Here is a 23,787-nt window from a genome sequence, read left to right as displayed (position 1 = left end):
CCAAAACTGCAAAAAAAAAAAGAAAAAAGGGAAGAATGAAGGAAGGAGAGAAGTAAGGGAGAAAGGAAGCAGAGAAGGAAGGAAGGAATTGAAATTTTCTGCATATAATATTGAAATGATTTTAAGACTAGTGGGGTGCCGGCCCCATATACCGAGGGTGGCGGGTTCAAACCCGGCCCCGGCCAAACTGCAACCAAAAAATAGCCGGGCGTTGTGGCGGGCGCCTGTAGTCCCAGCTACTCGGGAGGCTGAGGCAAGAGAATCCCTTAAGCCCAGGAGTTGGAGGTTGCTGTGAGCTGTGTGAGGCTACGGCACTCTACCGAGGGCCATAAAGTGAGACTCTGTCTCTACAAAAAAAAAGAAAAAATTAAGGTAAAACAGTATCAAAGGGGTAAACAAATGTAAGTAATCATATTTCCATAAATTTGCATAAATAAAAACTAGTCATAGAGAAGAAAAGAGGAATAGAAACAGGACTTGTGTATGAATGCCGTATTATATCATGTTGATTTTTGAGACATTTGAATGTCATTACTACTCAAAAATGAAGTCTGACAGAATTCCAGGAGATTATTAATGCATTAATTTATTATTTATAAAGGATATTATTGGCTTAAAGTTTCATTTTATATATCAGGTATTATTTCAAATAAACCAGTAGGAGCACAATTATTTTATGAAGTTATGTCCAAGCTACTAATTTGCTGCCTTCATAGTGACTTTCTTTTCATCTAGGTAAGGAAAAACTTTTTTAAAAAAGTCTTCCTGAGAAATATAAGCTTCTTTCTTAACATTCACATTAATGACACTTTCCAAACCAGACAGCCTCTCTGGAAGTAGTCAGCTACTACCTAAAAATTAAGATATTAAGGCCAGGCATGGCGGCTTACAACTGTAATCCCAGCACTCAGGAAGGCTCATGTATCTTGTGAGGTGAGAGAATCACTTGAGCCCAAGAATTTGAAGTTGCTCTGAAGTATGATGCCATGGCACTCTTCTCAGGGTGACAAAGTGAGACTCTGTCTTAAAAAAAAAAAAAGAAGGGTGGCGCCTGTGGCTCAGTCGGTAAGGTGCCGGCCCCATATACTGAGGGTGGCGGGTTCAAACCCGGCCCCGACCAAACTGCAACCAAAAAATAGCCGGACGTTGTGGTGGGCGCCTGTAGTCCCAGCTACTCAGGAGGCTGAGGCAAGAGAATGGCTTAAGCCCAGGAGTTGGAGGTTGCTGTGAGCTGTGTGACACCATGGCACTCTACCGAGGGCCATAAAGTGAGACTCTGTCTCTACAAAAAAAAAAAAAGAAAAATAGAAAAAAAAGCCCTAGCAGGTGTGGGGGTGGTGTCTGTAGTCCCAGCTACTCCGGAGGCTGAGGCAGGAGGATCACTTGAGCCTAAGAGTCTGAAGTTGCTGAGAGCTAGAATGCCACAGTACGGTAGCCTGGGCAGCAGAGTGACACTCTCTCTCTAAATAAGTAATTAATTAAATAAATAAAATTTAAAAAAATTAAGATATTTAAATAGTGATTAACATAGCTTTAAATATCTTTAAGAAAACTCAAAATGTTGAAATTCATCTTTTAGCAACAAAAAATTAAGTAGCATGCACAACTCCCCATGGCACTCTTATCTCCCCACAGAAGGTCTCTGCCTCTCGTAGACACGGATTCTGTTGAGGGCACCCAACTTATAGGCAGTGGCCCAGAGCAGGTGTTTTCTAAAATACGCATCGTAGTTACCTGAAGGTGCATTAGACAGAGCACGGGCACCACCACTAGTTACCGACCCAGAAGATTTCATGTGAGCCTGAGAATTTGCATTTCCAACAAGTTCTAGGCTGAGTCTGGGCTCTAGAGACAACACTTGGAGAACGACCTGTGTAAAAGGAGTATTAAGTAGAACCTCTGTGAGTTGACCCCAAGGGACTGTGACGAACCAGTCCACTCACGGGGGTGGTCATCGTCAGGAGCTAGGCCCACTGTACTGATGACACATATGTGCGGTGCGGATCCCATCTGTGAGAATTAGGTCACCTTACGGGGGGTTCAGCTATGGAGCTGCTACTGATCTGTGCTGTCCCTGGATGGCTGCTGACGCATCTTTTCCCATATCCAAGTTTCCCAACATCATGCTTGATGTTTACATTAAAGTCAGCCATGTTTGCAGTATTTCTTCTACAAAAACCAGCAAATCCTATAATACAAATCCACGGGACTATTTGTTTTTTATTATTTTAGAGAACCAGTTGTAAAACATTTCCCAACACCGCACTCCCTACAAGACTCTAATGAGCTGCCTGGCAGTGTAGGCTGTGGCAGAGCTGCCCAGTCTGGGAGCCCTGAGAGAGCGGCATGTAGGGGAGCTCAGTAATAGTGTCACAAATGGGCGAACAAACTCACGAAGGGCAGCCTGAGCTCAAAGCTAATATCAGCAGTCGGCCCTCAGAATAAGTTTTTATTCTCAAGCAGGCTGATAACTTAACCGTACTTCAAAGTGACTTTCTTTTAATCTAGAGAACTTTCTTTTAATCTAGAGAACAAAACCTACAAAACTATTTTTGTAGAAGTTCTTTTTTGTTTTTTAATTGTTAGGAGATTCATTGAGGGTACAAAGAACCAGGTTACACTGATTGCATTTGTTAGATAAAAGTTCTTAATGAAAAAAAATTATGCTTCTTTCTTTTGATTGATTCAAATTAATATCATTTTTTAAAACAGCTTTTTTTTTTTGTTTGAGATAGAGTTTCACTGTGTCACCCTCAGTAGAGTACTGTGCTATCCCAGCTCACAGCAACCTCAAACATTTGGGCTCAAGCAATTCTCTTGTCTCAGCCTCCCAAGTAACCGGGACTACAGACGCCCCCTACAGCGCCCAGCTATTTTTTTGTTGTAGTTGTCATTGTTGTTTAGCAGGTGTGGGCCGGGTTCGAACCTGCGAGGTCCAGTGTATGTGGCCGGTGCCCTAACCACTCAGCTATGGGTGCCAAGCCCAAAACAGCTGTTTTGGAAATGTCATCAACTAATGTTTAAAAATGAGACAATCAGGTGTTAATAATGCCTGCTCTATTCCTCCCTCAGTATATGTCACTGATAGTAGTAGTAATTACTATCAGGCATTAATCAGTTCCCATATTTAGGGACCTATTCGACCCAAGGGGACTTTCTACCGCGTCCTGTTGGGGTTGGTGGACTACACAGCCCCTGAATTGGGCAGTTTGCAGGTTTACATTTTAATAAACAAAGAACCCAACAAAGACAACTTCCTGAGGAGTCTAGTCTCATGGGGGAGGCAGACGGTAGACAGGAGTCTGATTTCCAAGATAAAAATCCAGCCGTTCTCGGTAAGCCACATGGGAAGCACCACGTTTGCTAGCTATATAGCTTTGCGCGAGTTGCTTCGCCTCTTTGTACTTCAGATTTCTCACCGCAGCAATTGCAGTTGTGTGTTTTTCACGTGTGGTTGAGAATGAACGAGTCTGCAGGGAGCGCTCTGCCTGGTACAGAGGAGGCTCTCAGTGATTGCTAAAATAGTGATGAGAACTTAAGTGTATTTATATTCACAGTGTGTTCAAGTGTAGAGGTCCCTTTCTGTTTAGTTTTTAGTGAGTTTTAAAAGCACTGATTAAAGTATAACATTACTCAATAAGCTTTATTGTAAAATTTAATTCTGGAAAATGTCTGTACAAAATGGATGTACATACATATCTTTAATCTCTTTGGGCTTCCTAATCCTTTTGGACTAAAGTGTTAGGCAGGGACCTTCTGCACTTCACAGATGACCGTTTTCAGCCCAGAGATGCCAAAATGAGATAACCAGTTATGTTTGTTTGGTTTCTGATTCCTATTTTGTCGCTTGGAATATGCCACTAGATCCTTCAAAATATTAAGGCCGAAAACTGGAACTCACATAAGCAAAAGTGAACTCTTTATTAAACTCCTGAAATATCATAGAATTTAGGATTGAGGTAGAAATATAAAAATGTCATTGTTTGTGTCCTGTGTAAATAAAATAGAGAAAGAAAATCAGAGTCATTTTAGAGCTCCTCTTTTCTTGTAAGTCCCAAGTATTTGAACTAATTTTTTTTTTTTTCTGTAGCAAACCACAGGCATAGTTCTGCTTCGGTTTCATTCATCCATTTGCAGTCTAGAAATTCAAGAGAACAGATCTCAGGTAACAGATGAGTATAGGAAAACTAAAGTATATAATAATGGTAATACACGCAATTTATGATCCCAGTGGAAAGGCTCAACATTAAGTGGTTCACTTATGCGTTTTGTGAGTCTTGAAAGGTAAAGTTCCTTAGGGAATGATGAAACAGGGTTTATCAATACTTATCAGAACCCAGAAGGATGCTGTGCATCGCAAGTGGGGGCGTAGGCAGTGACAGCAAGCAAGATCAATGATAGCTCAGGCGGTCATCCCAAGTAACTGCTGTGACGGTCACGGCTTTAGTTCTAAAACGGTATGCAGGCACAGACTTCTTGTACGTCCCTTAGTTTATTTCACACTATAGAAGACAGCATAAACCACCATTTTATAATACTCTCAACTCTTACATATTCTCTTCAAACTTCATCACACAATGTTGTCTTTTAAGAAAAGAATCTTAATAATTTTACGAGACTTATTTCAAGAGGTCTAGATGAGGCCTCACTTAACTCCTAGGTGATGTAAATAGAATTAAGCTCAGTGGTAACTCTTGTCAAGTTCTCCAGTAATCAGATTAGACATTTTAAACTTTTAAGGGGAGGAAAATCTAATCAGTCTGAATCTCATTCATAATTGAGAAAATAGAATCCAAACTTTTAAACCCACATACTTCATATGAATTCTTATAACATTCAACCTATTATATATATATATAGAGAGAGAGAGAGAGAGAATATATATATATATATACACACACACATAGAGAGATATAAATAGATAGATAGGTACATATATTTTTTTTTTATTTTTATTTATTTATTTAGTTTTTTGCTGTTTCTGGCCAGGGCTGGGTTTGAACCCGCCCTCTCGGCATGTGAGGCCGGCACCCTACTCCTTTGAGTCACAGGTGCCGCCCTAAGTACATATTTTTTAAAGCTCATAGAATTTTATTAGGGAAACAAAGGCTTAATTTATATAGTTAGCACAATTCTCTTTGTAAAATATATTCATTTAAAAACAGCCCAAAGCAAAACATCTGTCATTCATTTATTTCAGAAGGCAAATCATTTTTAGTATTTCTTCCCTGAAATTCCTGCAGTGTCTTCATCTGGCTTTAAGAGAAGGGCTTGGGCTCTATACTTTATTCCATCGGGATAAAATCCAATAGAGAGAAGTCTTCTTCTAAAGTAGCTGTTTTCATCTAATGAAAAGGCTCTGAATCTCCCATAGCCGAGGTTCCTCCATGCTAACTGCTAACAAGGAGTGCAAACTTATTATATTTTAATTACATTTTAATGAGTTTTAGTAAATGTGGCAAGGCGTGTGACCATTACATAAAGTTATTTGCTATGGAACTTTATTCCCTGGCTGTCTGAGAGAGAAATCACATCTGAAAGGCTTGCTAGCAGTGAGAAAGAGAACCGAGGCCATTTGTACAGTACTGAGCACTCTTCAGGTTGCTCATTGGAAAAGGAGTGGGTAAATTAAGAGCACATATTTATGCCATTACTGGGCAGGCTGGCTTCAGATCTGTTTAGCAACCAACTAGTCACGTCACCTTGATTATCCCATGTGCCTAACTCTGGTTGTGAGGCTGGAGTGAGGTAAAACCGGGCCCAGAGTACATGCCATAGAATTCCTTGCTCTTATGATTTGCATATGTCTGACAATAAGAAAGGCAAATAAAAAATTTTAAAATGCAGAGAAAAATTGCCTGTGGTCACACTAACCCAAGATCACACATCTTATGAAAGTTACCAGGAGGTGAGCAAGGTTTATCTCTCGGCATTATCCTTTAAGATGTTGCCACTGAAAATTCCAATTTTTTTTAAGTAAAATGAATCTTTCAGAGGTCCTTTCTTAAATATACTTGAATTTAGTACCTGTCCCTTATATTTACTTTATATGTGTGGGTATATATATATATACTTTGTATATAACGTGTGTATATATAATGTGTGTATATGTGTGTATGTATATAATATGTGGTTATATAACATGTGTATATATGTGTGTGTTTATGAATATATAGTACTTATCTATATATACACATATATAGTACAGATAAACATATATACATATATATATCACCTACTATTTACCAGACACTGTTGGATATATTAAGGAATACAGAAATTAATAATACATGACCTTGAATTTAAAGTAGCTTATAATTAGCAGGAGTTTAAGATATGCAGCACCTCAAAAAAAAAGGCACAAAGGAGGGAATAGCGGAGCGGTAGGCGAAGTGCAGTGATGAACGGACAGCCTCTACTTTCCCAGCTAAGACACTACATTAAGGTGGACAGAACTTCATAGGTCTTACTTTAGTCTTTCAGTTCATTAAATACCATCATCATCAATGACAGGCCTATATTGACTTTCTAAGACTGGTATGTGACAAAGAATAATTTCAAAGGAAAATAGGGGGCCTCTTTATTAATATCTATACTTTCATTAAGATCAGTGTTCGTAGAACATCCATATCACACCTCTTAGCTGTAAATGTACAAAAAAGAAAAACAATCATCTTCTGCCTTCGTGATGTGTATCTCTATTTTAATGTTTTACTTTAAAACGTTCAAGCTATGGCCCCAAAGGCCCTATTATATTTCTGCCTGACTTTAGCATTATCTTACAATTAATATTCAAAATAAAGTTGAATGACATTTCTTCCTAAGGAAGATTCTGAAATAGTAGTGAATTATTTAGTGATGGTGACAACAGTGGTTTTTCTGGCGATGGTGAAACTAATATCTGTCATTTAACTTGGCTGTGCTTTGCTTTTTTACATTTATTTTATTTTATTTTGAGATAAGGTCTTACTCTCTTGCCCAGGCTGCGGTGTAGTGGCCCGATCATAACTCACTGTAACCATGAACTCTTGGGCTCAACAAGTCCTCCTGCTGTAGCCTCCCATGTAGTTGAGACAAAAGAGACAACAGGCACTCACTAGCTTTGGTGGGGTCTCACTATGTTGCCCAGGCTGGTCTCAAACCTCTGGACTCAAGCGATCCTTCTGCCTGAGACTCCAAAACTGCTGGGATTACAGGTGTAAATCAACTACATCCAGCCTATGATATGCATTTTCTTAAAGTTACTACATGTAGACCTTAAATTAACCATAGAAAGGAGAAATACCCATTAGCATCTACTAAAGAGAAAAGTGAAGCTTATTAGTAATCAAATAACTTTTCTAAATAAAGTAGGACCAGGATTCAAGTCCAAGTTTATCTAACTCCAAAATCTGTATGTTTAGCCACTAGCCAATAGTACTACACGGCACATCTCCTTAGGAGAGAGTTATAATTAAGACCACTAGCAATTGCTTTGCAACTTTATTTAGAAAGTGATGTCCTAGCCTGTTCTTTCCCCTGCTGACTTTAATGGTAAGTGTGAGCACAATTAAATGTGTAGAAGGTAAAATTGTTAATCAATGTATCTAACATTTTTAAAGTTGATGTCTGAGACAGACATTCAAAGATCCTGCACATGTGAACTTCCCTCACAACTTAAGCCAAGAAAACCTCAGATATTTTCATGTTCAGATTGTTCTCAAATCAAAAAACTATATTCCCTAACAGCACACAATTGAATATGATTAGACTACAGCAGTGGAAACGAGGAAGAAATGTTAACACATGTTTCTGTCATTTACAAGCTTGACCTTTTTTGCAAATTTAAAGATTAATGCCTGGAAATTTAGGAAATTATTTCACTTAGGGAATAACAGGCATTCTCCTTAAGAATATTCTAGCATATGCTCCATATTTCTTTTTTGGAAACCTTGCTCAGTCTTTCCAGTCAATAGCCCACTATGTGAGGTCTTTAATAATCACTGTTTATTTTCTGACTGCAACTTCATTTGTGCCCTATTTTGCCTGTCTAGTGAAAGGTAAGTGTACTGTTGACACTTGTGTAGCAATACACATCACTGTGTATTGATCCAATTTTTCCTTTATCCTGTTTCACTGATTCTATTTTCTTTTTTGCCTGCTGGAACACCACCACGGTTAGGTTTGCAGCTACCCTTTAAAACCACACAGCATGTGTTTCCTAATTGCACTCTTCTTCATTTTACTTTTCAATGCTCATTTTTCATTCACCTCAGTTTCTTGATCTTTTTTTTTGTATTTTATGAATTTCAGTAAGCCCCTTTAAGGACTTTAGAAGCCGGTGGGAATAACTGTTAGACCTGGCCCTTGAAAGTTTTAGAGAAGAAACTAGAAAACTCCTGTCATTGCCAGATTTTCTAGATACGACAAGGTTACACATTTTATTGAATGTGTTGTTCCCGTGTCTCCAGGGAGCTCAGGCTCCCCGTGGTTGTATAGCTTGTTGAGCACCCCTCTGAAAAATGCACAGAAAGGAAGGCTTATTGTCAATTAACAGATTTCAAACAATGCAGAGATCCCACCAAGTTGACTCTTTTTATATTTGTGTCTATGTTTGATTCTGATAAGTCCTAATACACAGTGTTATAAGACCAAAAAATCAGGGACCCACTACCATTGATTTCTCTAGAACAGGCATCCTCAAGCTTTTTAAACAGGGGGCCAATTCACTGTCCCTCAGACCATTGGAGGGCTGGACTATAGTTTTAAAAAAAAAAAACTATGAACAAATTCCTATGCACACTGCACATATTTTGAAGTAAAAAACAAAACGGAAACAAATACAATTCACACTGCTTCATGTGGCCCGTGGGCTGCAGTTTGAGGATGCGTGCTCTAGACTATGTCTGCAACAGGTGTAGGGTTCCTTTTCAATACTATTTGGAGAAACAGACAGTTTCTTAATAAATGGAACTTTTTTGGCATTAAAAGCAAATGCATAAATTATCCTTGTAATTTCTACTTACTGAGGGAATATTGCTGGATAATGATAAAATGTACCTCATTTTCTCTTCTCCCCATGAGAGGACAAATATTTTGTATTCGGTGCCTGGAAAGCTGAAATTGATTGCATCTCTTTAAAAATACATTTTAAAACAAAATCAACTACTGTTCTTTATTTTCACTAATGTTTCATGAGTGTCTTTTCCCACGGAGTGCTTCCTGAAGTTTGTATTAATATTTTAACTCTTTGCATTTAATGAAAAGAAGGCTCAGCTAAGCTGTTTTTCCTTTGTAGTGTGGAGACCATCAATGATGGGAACTTCCACATTGTGGAACTTCTCGCCCTGGACCAGAGTCTCTCTTTGTCTGTGGATGGCGGGAGCCCCAAAGTCATCACCAACTTGTCCAAGCAGTCCACTCTGAATTTTGACTCTCCGCTGTATGTAGGAGGTAAGCTTTCCTTTCTTCCAGATTCAGTGGTCCCCACACTCTCTGATTCTCATCGTGAACTAATTCTTAGGTATGGATCCCTCTTGCCTTGGTGTTGAGCACTGACCCACAATGATCAGGCATTGACAGATGGACAGCAAGGATGGAAAACACAGGGGTGTTAGGAGTCCGTTTTGTAATCCTGACTCTGGTGCTGGGACAGAGAGGAACATTGAGTAATATTTCTTTTGTGTCTCTCATGCCAGAGGACTTGTGCATTGTATCATTCAACCTTATATGCTTTATAGAAAAAGAAAGTAGATTAAAGGACAAATCAAACATTGAAGGAAATCATGAAACAAGCTCAATATAAACCAGGGAGGGACTGACCTCTCCCCAGTTCCCTTAAGGAGGCAAACCCCAGCAGCTCCGCCAAACGTGACCATGCTGGAGTTTCTGCACTGCAATTGCTACTTCATGTGCATGATACGATAATTATCAATTAAATCCAATTAATTTAGTGTATAAATTACATTGCGGTAACAGGAAGTCATTCTATGAAGCTAAGAGCTCAAGGTGAATAAACAAGAGAAATCTACAAGGGCGGGTTAGGTCTTGGCTTGATGAAGACCCTGGACCTGACTTTTAAGCAACTACAAGGCAGACAAAAAAATAGATGAGGCCTAGAGGGATGAGCAAAGTGTAAAGGAGCCCTGAGAAAAGAACCCATAAAAGAGAGAGCACCCGCTTGTCCTCTGTCTGGAGGAGGAATTATAAACCAGAGGCATGGAATTTTTAAATCTGGGCAAAAGAACAAGAAAGCAGGTAATACTGAATTGCGATGCTTTTAATTAAATTACATTGAATTAAGTTGAATTAAATGATAAAGCTAACTAATTTAAAGATAAAAACATTAAAGCTTCTGAAGAGGTCCATGTGCCTGATTTCTTCACCATGGTGGGTATTTTTATGAAGTTCTATCATTTCCTACAAAATAATAACCTCAGGAGGCTACATCATTATCATCACCCCTCAAGTCTTCTCTGAAGGCACTTTTGGGCATTGGCCTCTCAGTCCAGAGCACTTTTATTTTTAGTAATTTCAACAGTAGAAAATCTTAACGCTTTGATCGTTTTGCATTTTTTAGAAACAGTTGAGGGTCTTTGGTTCAATTCTTTAAATATTTATTGAGCAGCTACAGCAATCTGAAAACTAACTTAATGAGTTCATAAAGTACCCAAAGCTATAAAAAAAATTCCCCTTTCTGATCCCAGGGAAGTAGGGAATGCAGACTGATCTTCAGGTAACTGTAATGCACCATGATCGAAGGTTTGCCTATTCAATCTTCTCTGCCAAGAGACTGATCTTATTGCTTCACAGGAATCACAACTGTGAGACTCATTAAAAACAAAAGCCTCTCATTCTTGCCTTGTTAACAGGGTTGCTTTAGGATGAGTGAAGCATGTTGGAGATATACCTGTGATTTGAGAGAAAAGAAATTATATTTATTGAGCACATGATATGTGCCCAACACAATGCTCCTCTCATGGTCTTAATCCTGGGAAACCTTAGGAAATAAGTATTACTTTTTTGTTTTACAGTCCCTGAGGGACAGCCTCCAAGGCTTAATATAACTCATCCAAATGAGGTATCTGTTACCAAAGAGTTGCTAATAGATACCTCATTTAAGTAGAGGTCTGTCTGACTCCAAAGCCACCTACATCACCATTCCTTTCTTACCATAAAGCAGAAATGGGACCCATCTATGCTTTGTGGCTTTTGTTCTTTATTTCTAGACTTGTCTTTCACTTGATTTTATTCTACTTTCTCTTAAAAAAAAAAAAAAAAACCCTTTAGAATGTAATGCAACCCCCCCCTTTAAAAAAAAATACAGGATGGAATTGTTTAAGTCAGAACTTTCTTTAAAAAGGCGGGGGTGGGGGTGGGGGGCAAATATTAAACTCCAAAATGTGAAGTGTTAATCTTCTGAGGACAGAGGGCCCAGAGGAACCCAGGTGGCACCTCTGTCCACCCCCCCAGCCAGAGGGAAACCTGGGAACGCACTGGGGTCACTTCCTCTGTCTCCAGGGCAATTCAGGTATAAAACATACAAGAAACCTTTGAGACTACAGCCTTGAATGCTACATGTCAAAGGCTTGAGAAGCTGAGTAAGGAAAGGAGAAAGAAGCAAACAAGTCCAGTTTAGAAACAGGGACGATTCTCAAGGAAGACTTGCCAGGTGCTGCCCCCTATCCCTGTGTTCTCTGTGGCAAAACGGAGAGGCAGCTTAACCCACCCTTGGGTTATCAACTACCCAAGATGCAGGCTTTACTTAACATAACATTAGCCATATTTTTCTGAAGAAATCAGTCAAACCAGAACCTTTATTACTTAACAGATAAAAATCAAATAAATAAGACCTACACAAAAATATCCGGGCACACATCACAAACCCCTTCCTAGGGCTGCTGCAGGACCAGGGACACCAGTCTTCAGATCAGTTGTTTTGTTGCCATTTTTGAAGCACATGGAGCTTAAGGTTGTGAATTGTCTACTAAGGTATCTGTTGATCAATTGATTGCTTGAATTCGGCATAAGTTCATGGCATAGGGGAAAGACAAAAAAAAAATTCTGGACCTACTTCTGTTTCTCAGTCAATTAGGACACAGCTCCCTAGCCAAGCACATGAAAATATTGACTCAGAAATGTTTTTGATTTCATGATATCATATTGGAAGTCAAATATGATGTCTAAACATTTTCTTTTACAAATTATTCCTTTTGTAATCGTTAGCTTTGGGACTAAAAGGACCACATTTCCTAATCGTTTCTTTCTGCTGTGGAGCTTTGCCAACCTGTTTAGTCCTGACGTGTGCACATATGTGGATTGTGCCTTCATCAGATGTTTTAAAAAGAGTTGGGGGAGAAGTTTATTTTTAACCTCTGAAGAAAGGATCACTGATGTGCGGTCACTAAGTCCTCACATTCATGAGGAATACTTGTGATTGCATTAGGAAGACCTAGCCTATAAGGAGGAATTTCCTGTCACTGGTCCTCTCCTGGAAACGTCAATTTCAGCCTTATGACTCCACTCCAGAGAGAAACCAGGTTCCTGCGCAGACAGATGGAGGTAAACTAAATGCCCCTACTCATGGATCTTTTAAGCCAAGATACTTATTTTAGTAGCAAAGGCCAGGGACCACCTGCATCAGAATCCTCTGAGCTGCCTGTTCACATTGAGGTTTTCCCACTCCCCTTACAGAATCAGAATCTCAGGATGGGGGAAGAATGGGTTCTGGGGAGCTGCCTTTGAATATGTGTTCCTGGTGGTTCTTGCATATGACAAGCTTGGGAAACAACTGCTCTGGCCCATCCTCTCACTCATGTTAAAGATGAGAAAACTCAGCCCAGAGAGAAGACAGGACTGGCCCAAATGCACGCAGAGCTAAAAGCTTAAAGACCTGACCTGTAACCTGTTGGGTGGGCTTCTGTACTTTGGTGCCTGCTTCTGACACAAAGTGGGAGGGTGGCACAAAGCAGGGCCCAGAGAGTTGGTCTTGGCCCACCCACCCCTAGGAGAGTGAGAGCCTGGGTCTCTCTCCCAGCCTTGAACCTTCAGTCAGCAGCTCAGAGTCGAGGCACAGCCAGTGGGGAAAGTCACCCTCTGGCTCCAAGGCCTCCTGTTCCCTCCCTCACCCCGCAGTGACCTAGATGAATGCCTCCTGCAGGATGTGGGCCAGAAACTACTTCAGGGTCTGGCTTAGGCCATGGAAAGATTCCTCAGCTTTGCCAAAATGAGGGTTACCAGATGACTGTCACTAGTGTAATGTATATATCCTAAGATTGCAAGCACTCTGTTTTTAACAGAATTCCTTTTGTGATCTTGATTTCCTTGGACAGGGAAGGTTTCACTCTCAATTCCCAGGAAAAAAACAATGATGCGAACGAGGTGCTGTGCTGGTTAGAATTGGGGCAAGGTTTGCAGGCACCAACATCAGTGACTGAACTCAGGGACGTTGCCAGTGATGAGCTGGATTTGTTGCCAACTTAGAATTCAGCAAAGCCAGGGTGAATGGTCTCTAGGAGCCCCCACTCTCACCTGCCTGCTCTGGCCTGAATTTGCTGGGTCACACCTGAGTTACCTGGGCCCTGGGCCTTCATCTTCAAGATAAGGGGAAGAAACAGACAAGGGGATTAGAAACAGAGCTTTGTGAAGCGCTAGGCTGTCATGGGTGTGGGGCTGAAGGCAGAAGGGAGGCATAGAAAGGAGGAAAGTGCTACCCCCCATCTTGTTTGTGCCGTCTATAGCTCTGCCTCTACTTTTTATATATTTATATGTCCAGGTAAAGTTTTGTTTGAAACAAATTTTAACAATTAATGGTTGACCACTGATGAACTAGGCACTTTATTCTGGTTGAGCCTTTTGGAGTAGCTTCCAAAAAACAAAATCAAAAACACACCTCTCTTCTCTACTCCACACCCCCTCCCCAGCCTACTCAGATATCCTGATTTAGTAGGTGTGGGATGAGACTGCAAAGCATCGGGTAGCAGGTGGCTGAGAAGCCCCCAGAGAGCCTGACCTCTCATGTGGTATCCCCCCTCCCCCCCCAGGCATGCCTGGGAAGAACAACGTGGCATCTCTGCGCCAGGCATCCGGGCAGAATGGCACCAGCTTCCACGGCTGCATCCGGAACCTTTACATCAACAGTGAGCTGCAGGACTTCCGGAAGGTGCCTATGCAAACAGGCATTCTTCCCGGCTGCGAGCCGTGCCACAAGAAGGTGTGTGCCCACGGCACGTGCCAGCCCAGCAGCCAGGCAAGCTTCACCTGCGAGTGCCAGGAAGGATGGACGGGGCCCCTCTGTGACCAGCAGACCAATGACCCCTGTCTTGGGAATAAGTAAGTTCATGCTGCTTGGTGTTTGAACACATACCCTCAAAGCAAAACCCAAGAAAGAAAGAAAAGCAGGCGGGTGGAAGGTGGGAGGGGTGGAGAGGGAGAGAGCAGGGAAGGATAAAAAGGATTTAGCCCATCAGCACTCTGGCCTCACATTTCCTCAGCCCCCCTCCTTTCTCAGCTCACCTTCGTGGTTCTGACCTCTCCCGAACGCATCCCGCTCCTGTGTCCTTTTTTACCGTAGATGCGTGCACGGCACCTGCCTGCCCATCAACGCGTTCTCCTACAGCTGTAAGTGCCTGGAGGGCCATGGGGGCGTCCTCTGTGATGAAGAGGAAGACCTGTTCAACCCCTGCCAGGCGATCAAGTGTAAGCACGGGAAGTGCAGGCTCTCAGGACTCGGGCAGCCCTACTGTGAATGCAGCAGTGGATACACGGGAGACAGCTGTGATCGAGGTAAGCCAGACTTGGCATCTTCCTCCTTGGGCCAATAAGAGGGTTCTCCCATCTTTGAAAAGAGAGTGGTGGGGCAGGGTGGCTCACACCTGTAATCCTAGCACTCTGGGAGGCCCAGGTGGGGGTTCAAGGCCAGCCTGAACAAGAGTGAGACCCTATGTCTACTAAAAATAGAAAAAACTAGCTAGGCATGGTGGTGAGCGCCTGTAGTTGCAGCTACCTGGGAGTCTGAGACAAGGAGATCGCTTGATCCCAAGAGTCTGAGGTTGCTGTGAGCTATGACGCCACAGGACTTTATCCAGGGTGACAAAGTGAAACTCTGTTTCAAAAAGAAAAGAGGCAGAGAAAGGGTTAAAAAACAAAACAAAACAGGAAAGAATAACATAAGAGAACGGAGTATCAGGTCTGCACTAGCTGCATTTGCTGCTGCTGATTTATTATCAAGCGTTCTGAAGGCACCAGATGGGAACTGTCCTCAACCTCTGTGCAGCATTTGACAGAGCCGTGAGGTGTCTTCTCCCAAGTCCATCTGTTGTGACATCCTCCTTTTTACCTGATGTACCAGCATATCCACCTTGCTTGCTTCTTCCCTTTACCTGCTGTTCTCATCATATGTATATAGCATTCATCTTCGGGCACAGAGAAGGTGGAGCTATTCATTCTGCTGTGCTTTTAGTACAAAGTCACCTTTGACCTCAAGATTGACTGATTTATCACAGCAAATTATGCGGGTGAGAGGGACAGAAACAGGCTGACTCTTAGGCCGCCCTTCCCCCGCCCTGCCTCCAGCCAGCGCCGATTTTGTGTTGTGCCTCGTAGAGGCAGGATGAGAGGGCCGCGCTCGTGGAAGCTTTTAGCAGATGTCTCTTTTGTGAACCACATACTTCACATTCGGGTAATTTATGAAGTTAGTGGAATGTTACTTGTATTAAGTAACAGATTGGATAATATTAAACTCCAGGTCTAGTAAATTAAATTGCATACTCTCTGAAACTGCTCCCGATGGTAAACAAAACCAGCTGTTAGTAGAATAAAAACAGAAGATGTGTATTTTTCCCCTTTTTTGCATTGAAGGAAAAGATTTAAGAATCCAATTTTCTTGTCATTGCAAAAGTACCATATTTATTATCTACCTATACAGCATTCACATTGCTGAAAATAAAAGACCCAAAAGAAGAACTTTTTAAAGAATACCAGGCCATGGTACCAGCCCATAAAACTCAGTGTATGTTACAAAGAGGGAGCAAAGACACGCCTTCCTGATTCTCCTGAATTGAGCTGAGGCTCTGTGGTCATTCTGCGTGATTTACGGAGACCGCCCTTAAAAATGCTTGTACTTTTTGTTCTTTTCTAGAAATCTCCTGCCGAGGAGAACGAATAAGAGATTATTACCAAAAGCAGCAGGGCTATGCCGCCTGCCAAACAACCAAGAAGGTCTCCCGATTGGAGTGCAAAGGTGGGTGTGTGGGAGGGCAGTGCTGTGGACCTCTGAGGAGCAAGCGGCGGAAATATGCTTTTGAATGCACTGACGGGTCCTCTTTCGTGGACGAAGTTGAGAAGGTGGTCAAGTGTGGCTGCACGAGGTGTGCGTCCTAAACGCACCCCTGGGCCACTCCGTCTTGGGGAAAATGTTGTCTACTTCTTGACCAAGTTGGACTAATGAATGCTTCATAGTGGAAATATTTGAAATATATTGTAAAATATAGAACAGACTTATTTTTATTATGAAAATAAAGACTTTTTTTTCTGCATTTGGGGAAAAAAAAAAAAAAGAAATGCTTGAATTAAAGCTTCCCCCACACTGGAGAAGTCTGAAAAATCTTCGCCTGCAGGTACAACCATGATGGGAACCATGGCCACACGGATCCATCCTTGTGACATGCTGAAGACAAACAAAAGCACATACGTAGACGCCAGGGTCAGATGAGCTACTGTGCACTGATGGGAAACTGCCCAGATCATAAAAGCCATGTCACCTCCTCCACATCGGTGACGTTCACTAGGACATACCAAGCACATGCGTGTGAATGAGGATGCAGGCAGGAGAAAGGAACTCTAGAATTCACAGGTTGAACAAACAGATGAGAGATATTTTGTCCAAAATATAAAGTGTCTTAAAGATCTGGGTTTCATTCATGACTGGAAGTAAAAAATAAATTTTATCTTCTTTTAAATGTCAGCATGTCAGCACAAGCAGCACACGGAAGTGTTTATCTACCGTTTTCCAGTATTAATGTTTTTGTAATATAAATGATAAAGGAGATAATAAAGAACCAATAGATTATTGATAAATAAACTAGTAATAATATGAATTTTTCTGCTTTCTATGAGTTCTAAACAGCCCTATACAGTATTCAGTTTCCATGAGAAATATTTATTGTATCAAAGTACATTGTACTTAACATTTTAGGCCAACCTTTTGCTGTTTCTCAATTCTTTAATATATATTAATTTATAATTATCCTGATATTTTTGTATATTTTTTCAAAGTTAAAAATCAGGATTTTTTTTTTTTATTTTGGCAATAGTACTAACATAGGAATTTATCTTGGGATAAATACGTGTTGGTCTGTTTGTCAACCTTGACATTCGACCACTGGTGTCACTGACCTACTGGCCCCATTCAGGACACCTGCAGAGTGTAGTCAACATCCAAGAGAGAAAAACAAAAATCTGTGTCTGAAATGGTCATTGTACAGAAAGAAATGACCCCTCTTCAACTTGTCCTCACAGAAAAGAAGTGGTGTGTAGCAGTTGACACTAGAAAGTAGACCTTTTACAGATTAATATTTCCTTGACCTTTTTTTACCCTTTTATTAGGAGGTGGGGAGGAAAAGACTGTCATGTCAAGAACTGTGATTTTTTTTTCCAACGATAAAACTCCTTTATTGCCTTCATGTCCCCATGTTAACATGTTTTGCTGCTAAATTATAATGTAGAATTGATAATGATTTATAGTGAACTGTGCTCTTCCCTCATTAAAATCCCAGGGTTCCCTGTAAAGATGCAGATGTTTCTTCCCAAGAACTTTTTTTACAATTAGATGTACATGTATAATTCAGTGTGCTTCGTCTTTCTCCAGACTAATATCAGTTACTCTGCTGATGTTTGTAAATTAAACAGATATTTACTTCATTAACAGCTTGGTGGTTTTCTTAGAAAATGCAGGAGAGTTAGGCCCTGCCTTAAGAATTTGCTAATCAAAATGATACAGAAAGAACAGAGAAGAAAACATATACCTTTTTGTTGCCCGAAATTCATTTGAGATTCACATATTGTTATATCTGAGGACTTTGGAATGGCCACATAAAAGAGGTGGGTGTAAGAACACACTCTTTGCTAGAAGAAAAAATTATTTAATTACTTTATAAAAATTGTAAAGTGAGGTCTAAGGTGAAATGCTTTTGATTGTATTCTTATCTGTTTCTTTTCTCCACAAATGGAACCAGATGGAAAACAACAAAAGAAAGAGTGCCTTTCACCACTCTCAGGCCAGGGCTGGTGGCATCAGGCATGCCACAGATTACAGAGCTAGAAGGCTGGCTAGGTGCAGTATTAATACCCACCATAAGATTTTGTTTCCTTGTGAGAAAAATATGCACTCAGGCACACATACTCTGTCTCATGGATATGGACATCCAAATCATTCATTCTTATCTAATATGTCTTTGTTTTCATTATATAAATCTTATATCACCAATGTAAAATATTAATTTATTCCTATTGGCTGCTTCTTTTTTCAAAGGGCTTTAAATCATTCATTAAACAAACATCTGTGAAGATGACATGGCTTAGATTTGTATTTCTAGGACTGTGTTATTTGTATAACCACTGTTTTTTCAGGGGTGTTTATTATATGCCAGGTGCTATTTGAAGAACTTTATATGAGGTATTTCATTGGTCTCCATAAAATGCTGGGATTGTAGTTACAACCCCCCCTCCTCCCATTTTACACATGCATGTAAGGCTCCTAGGCAGAGGAGATGGACCACATCTCAATCGGGCACTTCAGACTACATGGTCACTAACTAAGGCCACAGCTTAGAAACTACTGCCTCTATCAAGGGTTTCTTAAGCCTTGGAGCCTTATTTCTACAGCCCAATAATCCTTTTCTATTGATTATGTAAATTTAAGTAATCTAGATTAGAGACTTTATTTTTTTTTTTTAAGGAAAACAAAACTGTGACGTCCTGGTAGCTTCCGGACTATATTCTTTCTTGTTCCTGCTTATTAAGACCCACAATAAAATTACAGTTGCCTGGTATTCGGGCTGATTTAGCAAGTTTCTTAGGGGATCATTTGCCTTATGATGGGACTATATTCTTCACATGAGCAAGTCTTTGAGAAAATCTAATACCCAAATTACTAACAAATAAGACCAATTAAGGGCAATTATTTATGTTATAAATGGCTTCTTATCTGTAATGCCTCAACCATAGGATTCCTTTAAATAGGAAACTATTCTAGAGCATATTCAACAGAATTCAGGCCATTAAACCAAAACAATTCTGCATATTCCAGAATCAAAGCCACTACATGGAATTTTGTATACTTGTAATCTGAAAAGATAAAGTGATTAAACATCTGTAATGCTATTTACATTAAATTCTCACATGAGTGAAGCACCATTAGGAAATGCCATGGGGATTTAACATATGTTGGATTTAAGATATGTTTATTGAATAATAGCCATCTCCATCTTTAGAATTTGTTTTCACTACAGAATTTCCTGAAATTATTTCTAAGCAATGGAGACTAGCCCCCATTGTAAAATTGCTCTGAGCCTTTTTGTGTTTGGCCTGATTTCCTTTGTCAGCAGCAAATCCTTCTGGAGAAATGATTAAAAAGACTGTTAGAATCGATTCAGGACTTGAGGATCTTGAGCTTTATGGTGTCACCTACCTCATGGAATGACCATTATTTAAAAAATAATACATTTTTTAAAAGCTATAGAAAATATGTGAAGCTTCATACAAGGCTTTATATTAAGTGCATGAAGCTATGTGAAATACAGAAGCTGTCATCATTCTCAATCCTTTGTATTCAAAAGTGACTTAACAACACTTTTTTATCTCTCATTTCATGCGAGAAACTACACTAAACATTTGTTACACAGTTTCAGATGAAATAGGGCTTATATTCTATGCAGTTGCAGTTGGCGTTGAAGTTAAAGCATGTAATAGATATTATGCAAAGGATGAAACTAATACATAATTTTAGATAGAGATAAGCACCCTGAAGAAAATTATGAGGTGCTAGAAACAGCAGATGGACCTGGTATAGACATATAGGGAGGCTCCAGACTCCTTTGTGAGAAAATAGCAGTAGCAGAGTCTTGAATGCTCCAGTGGGGTCTGGGATGGAGGCATATGGAAGTTTGTGTGGAGAAGGGGCTTGGGAGTCCATGCAGAGCACATGATCTGTGTGGTCCTGCAGTGGGAAAGAATTTTTACATAGTCAAGGAAATAAAAGAAATCATTGTGGCCAGGGTGAGGCATGCATCTGTGTTTTGTGTGGAACAGGGGCCATTTTCAAGCTTTCTTAACTCAGTTCATACAGTCCATGTTTTCTCTTTTCAGCGTGTTTGCAGGAAGTGTTCAAACTGTCAACGAAAAAGGATGTGTGTTTTAAAATAGCAACTAGTTAGCTGTCCTTAATGCACTTCCTTTCAGCTTCCAAACGAAATACCTCTGAAGACAGAAATTATGAGTACTCAAAAGAACACTGGAAACAGGAATACTATTTCCAGAATTTCAGAGGAATTTTTATGCACTGAAGGCTGATAAAGTTGGATTGAAGGAACAATAATCTATGCGTTGAAACTCATGTGTATTCCTTCCTCTCTGTTTATAAGGGTCAGAGACAGAAAATGAGTCAGCTGGAACCCTCGTAGAAAATACCTGTTCATGAAAAGTGCCAAATAAAATCTAACCTTTAGTTTCAGTACAATGTCTGCAATGCCTTGTAGGATCACAGCTGTGGACCTGGGAAGCCCCAGCATTCTGCCCTCAACCGATCCTTCATGTTTGAGTGGAAACAATATATTTATCTAGATCAGCAGTTCTCAACCTGTGGGTCCGCAACTCTGTTGGGGGTCTAACGACCCTTTCACAGGGGTCGCCTAAATACACCCTGCATATCAGATATTTACATTACAATTCATAACAATAGCAAAATTACAGTTATGAAGTGGCAATGAAAATGATTTTATGGTTGGGGCTCACCACAACATGAGGAGCTATATTAAAGGGTCATAGAACCACTGCTCCAGATCATGTCAAAATATCTGTAATGAACTACCACTATAGGTTAAAATTCACATCCTTTAGAAGGCATTCCAGATTTCTCACAAAATGACCTTCTCAAATCTCTCTTCAGTATATGCTCTTAGATTGACAAATGCTTAGGACAAGTATTTTAAGGCAAATTCTGTCTGACATCTGGGAACTATGGATATAAGATTCATCCACATAGAGGTGTTAGCTGAAGTCAGGAAAATGGATAAGCTATTTCAGAGACAAAGCAAAACACACTTGACCAGAAGACTCCTACCCCTTGTTAGATGATACTCACATCTCTGAAATGAAGTGGCCTCTGAATAAAGAAAAAAGGGGGGGGCAGTTTTAATGGAAGTAGTAGCCGGATAGTCATGGGTTAGTAATAGACCTCACTTTAATAAGTGTGATAGCGAAAGAAGGAGAGAGATTGGCCACTGGGAAAGTAAATGAGGTCACAGCTTTGTTAGTCAGTCAGTCAGTGTGGATTGGTTTATGGCCATAATCACAGCGTGTAAAGGTGTGGGACAAACACTTGAGATATTCAGGAGAGAGAACTGACATCCATGCTGGAAGATAAAGATCAAACTGGGTCATCAGTTCCGTGAGAATGTTGACTAGCAGAGGTAAAAAGTGGAACCTAGTTATAGTGGAGCTGAGGACACACAGAGTCTGAGAGTAAGAGGTCACGAAATCACCAAATGAAAGAGGTAATGTGTGTGCAAGAATTATTTCCAAGTGGACTTCTCTGTAACCTGCCTCTTCCTCCCACAAAGGGGACCTGGCAGCACTCACAAGGGCTGATTATGTCTAGAGATATAAAATTCAGCTGAGGGGAGGCTTTGCCATCCTGCATTTGGAATTGGCTTTGTCTTTTTGTCAATAAGTGGGTGGCTGAACTTGGATTCAAGAGAATCAAAAATAAAGACAATCACACACACACACCCCAAAAAAATACAGGGTAGGATAAACAACCACACAGACAATTTTCTAGAAAAAACTGCTGTCATTAATCTTGCTCTCCCTTTCTGAAGTGGCTAGGATTATTTTCACTGTTTTCACGTGGAATGTGGCAGAGAGATTAAGTGACTTGCACAAGGTCACACAATCTGGGTCTCTGGATTCTTAACTGTAATGCAGTGTTGATTTTACTGGAATTGAATGGCGGACTATGAATGGCCCTATGACATAATCACAGAGGGGAGTGAGCATTTTCCCAAGGGAAGTTATTTTGGTTTAATGAAAAATGCCCATGAGTAGGACTCACTTTCTCAAGAAAAACATATTAAAACCTTAATAAATACACCCCTCTTGGTAAGGGAAAATAAATAGCTTTTAACTGGAATTTTCTTCCAGAAACTACAAATGGAAGGAGCGGTGGGATGAGTTTTACACAGTTGCTTTAGCATTTCTGGTCATCCGGCTGGTCAGCTGTGCCTCAATTGAGCGGGCCGACCGGGAGTAATTGAATCCTCTTGCTAAGATAGTCACAAGGACAGGGCAGAAAATGCCCTCGTCCAGTTCTATCAGTTGCAAAGTCACATCCCTAGCCTCATTCCAGATCACAAGACAGTCTTGTAAAGAAAAAAAAAAAAAAAAAACATACAGAATAAAACTAGAGAGAAACTCTTATTTGAATGAACATGTCTGATAACGTCTCTTAAGCACAATCTCAGAGGCCTTTGTTATCTCAGAAAGGAAAAAGATGCACATCTGGGAATTGCCTGATCTTACAGTTACTTGATCCTGCATGGTCTCTGCAATATTACCATTTAATCACCTCTACCACCAGCTCTTACTTTCAATTACATGTACACATTGATTTTTTTCTTCCTATTATTCCTACACTACCTACAATTCTTCTCTTTGGATGCTTGTCAACTCCATTTTGGAGCTTCAAATGAGCAGGAACACATTTCTGAATGACACACACATGACCCTGTTTGATGAGGAAATAAGTCTCTTACCATTTGGCAAAAAAAAAAAAGAAAAAGAAAAGCATGGTGGTCTAACAGTTCAGAGATCCTTATATCTCTATCTCCTCAGTTAGCCTTATTTTCCTTCCCCACCCCATTTCTTATAAATGCATCCATATTTTAGCAAAATAACACATATTTGTATAAGTAGAGAAGATAGTCTCACAAAGATGGTCTCACAAAAAAGAGTCTCAAAAGATTAACATCATTGCCCCCTCCCAGCTAAGGACACCCAGGAGGAAAGAGGCCCATTCAGTTCAACTGTGTCACACCTAGCGCCTCCTGCAGACCTGGTTGCACACCCTCCACTCACACACACCCACACACAGAAATGTAGGAATAAACATACAGGAATAAAGGTAAAAAAAAATTGAGTCACTCAAGCAACTGGGTGATTTCTAAATCTGAAAAAAAAAAAAAAAGCGCTTGCAATTTTTTAGACTCTTCTTTACTTGAATCCTATGCCTTCTAAAAGTAGAATCTCAGTACACAGGAAAAATCAATTTCAGTATGGAGCACAACCAGTGGGTTTATGCTGGGAAAAATGTCCTGTCTGGAAAAACATCCTTGGGCTGAGAACATCCAGAGGATTACTTTCCAGGGCCCTTTTCTCACCCAGACTTGGATCATACTTCTTTTATATTTTAAGGGAGTGGAAGGTGTGTCTGCTCCACAGAATGTAGTGGAATGCTTTATATTTCCCAGAAAAACTTCAGGCACAAAGGATGTATCCTGCCAGCGGCTGAGACCTCCCCCAGTGGACAGTCCTCAG

At 40.4% G+C, this 23,787-nt stretch overlaps 1 protein-coding gene across 3 annotated transcripts in view; it reads left to right on the top strand.

Moving 5' to 3' along the window:
* Positions 1-17,898, top strand: part of SLIT2 (slit guidance ligand 2) — a 363,506-nt gene extending 345,608 nt beyond the window's left edge. For all 3 annotated transcript variants that reach the window (XM_053577755.1, XM_053577753.1, XM_053577756.1), the window contains 4 exons: positions 9,278-9,432; positions 14,022-14,310; positions 14,552-14,763; positions 16,118-17,898. In XM_053577755.1, coding sequence (XP_053433730.1) covers positions 9,278-9,432; positions 14,022-14,310; positions 14,552-14,763; positions 16,118-16,359 — 898 coding nt within the window. In that variant the 3' untranslated portion in view covers positions 16,360-17,898. The remainder of the gene's footprint in view (positions 1-9,277; positions 9,433-14,021; positions 14,311-14,551; positions 14,764-16,117) is intronic.
* Positions 17,899-23,787: the final 5,889 nt, after the last annotated feature.

This window comes from Nycticebus coucang, chromosome 23 (genome assembly GCF_027406575.1).
Source record: "Nycticebus coucang isolate mNycCou1 chromosome 23, mNycCou1.pri, whole genome shotgun sequence".
NCBI classification, from domain to species: Eukaryota; Metazoa; Chordata; class Mammalia; order Primates; family Lorisidae; genus Nycticebus; species Nycticebus coucang.
Note: the sequence above shows the minus strand (reverse complement) of the source record. Positions and strands in the feature narration are given on the sequence as shown.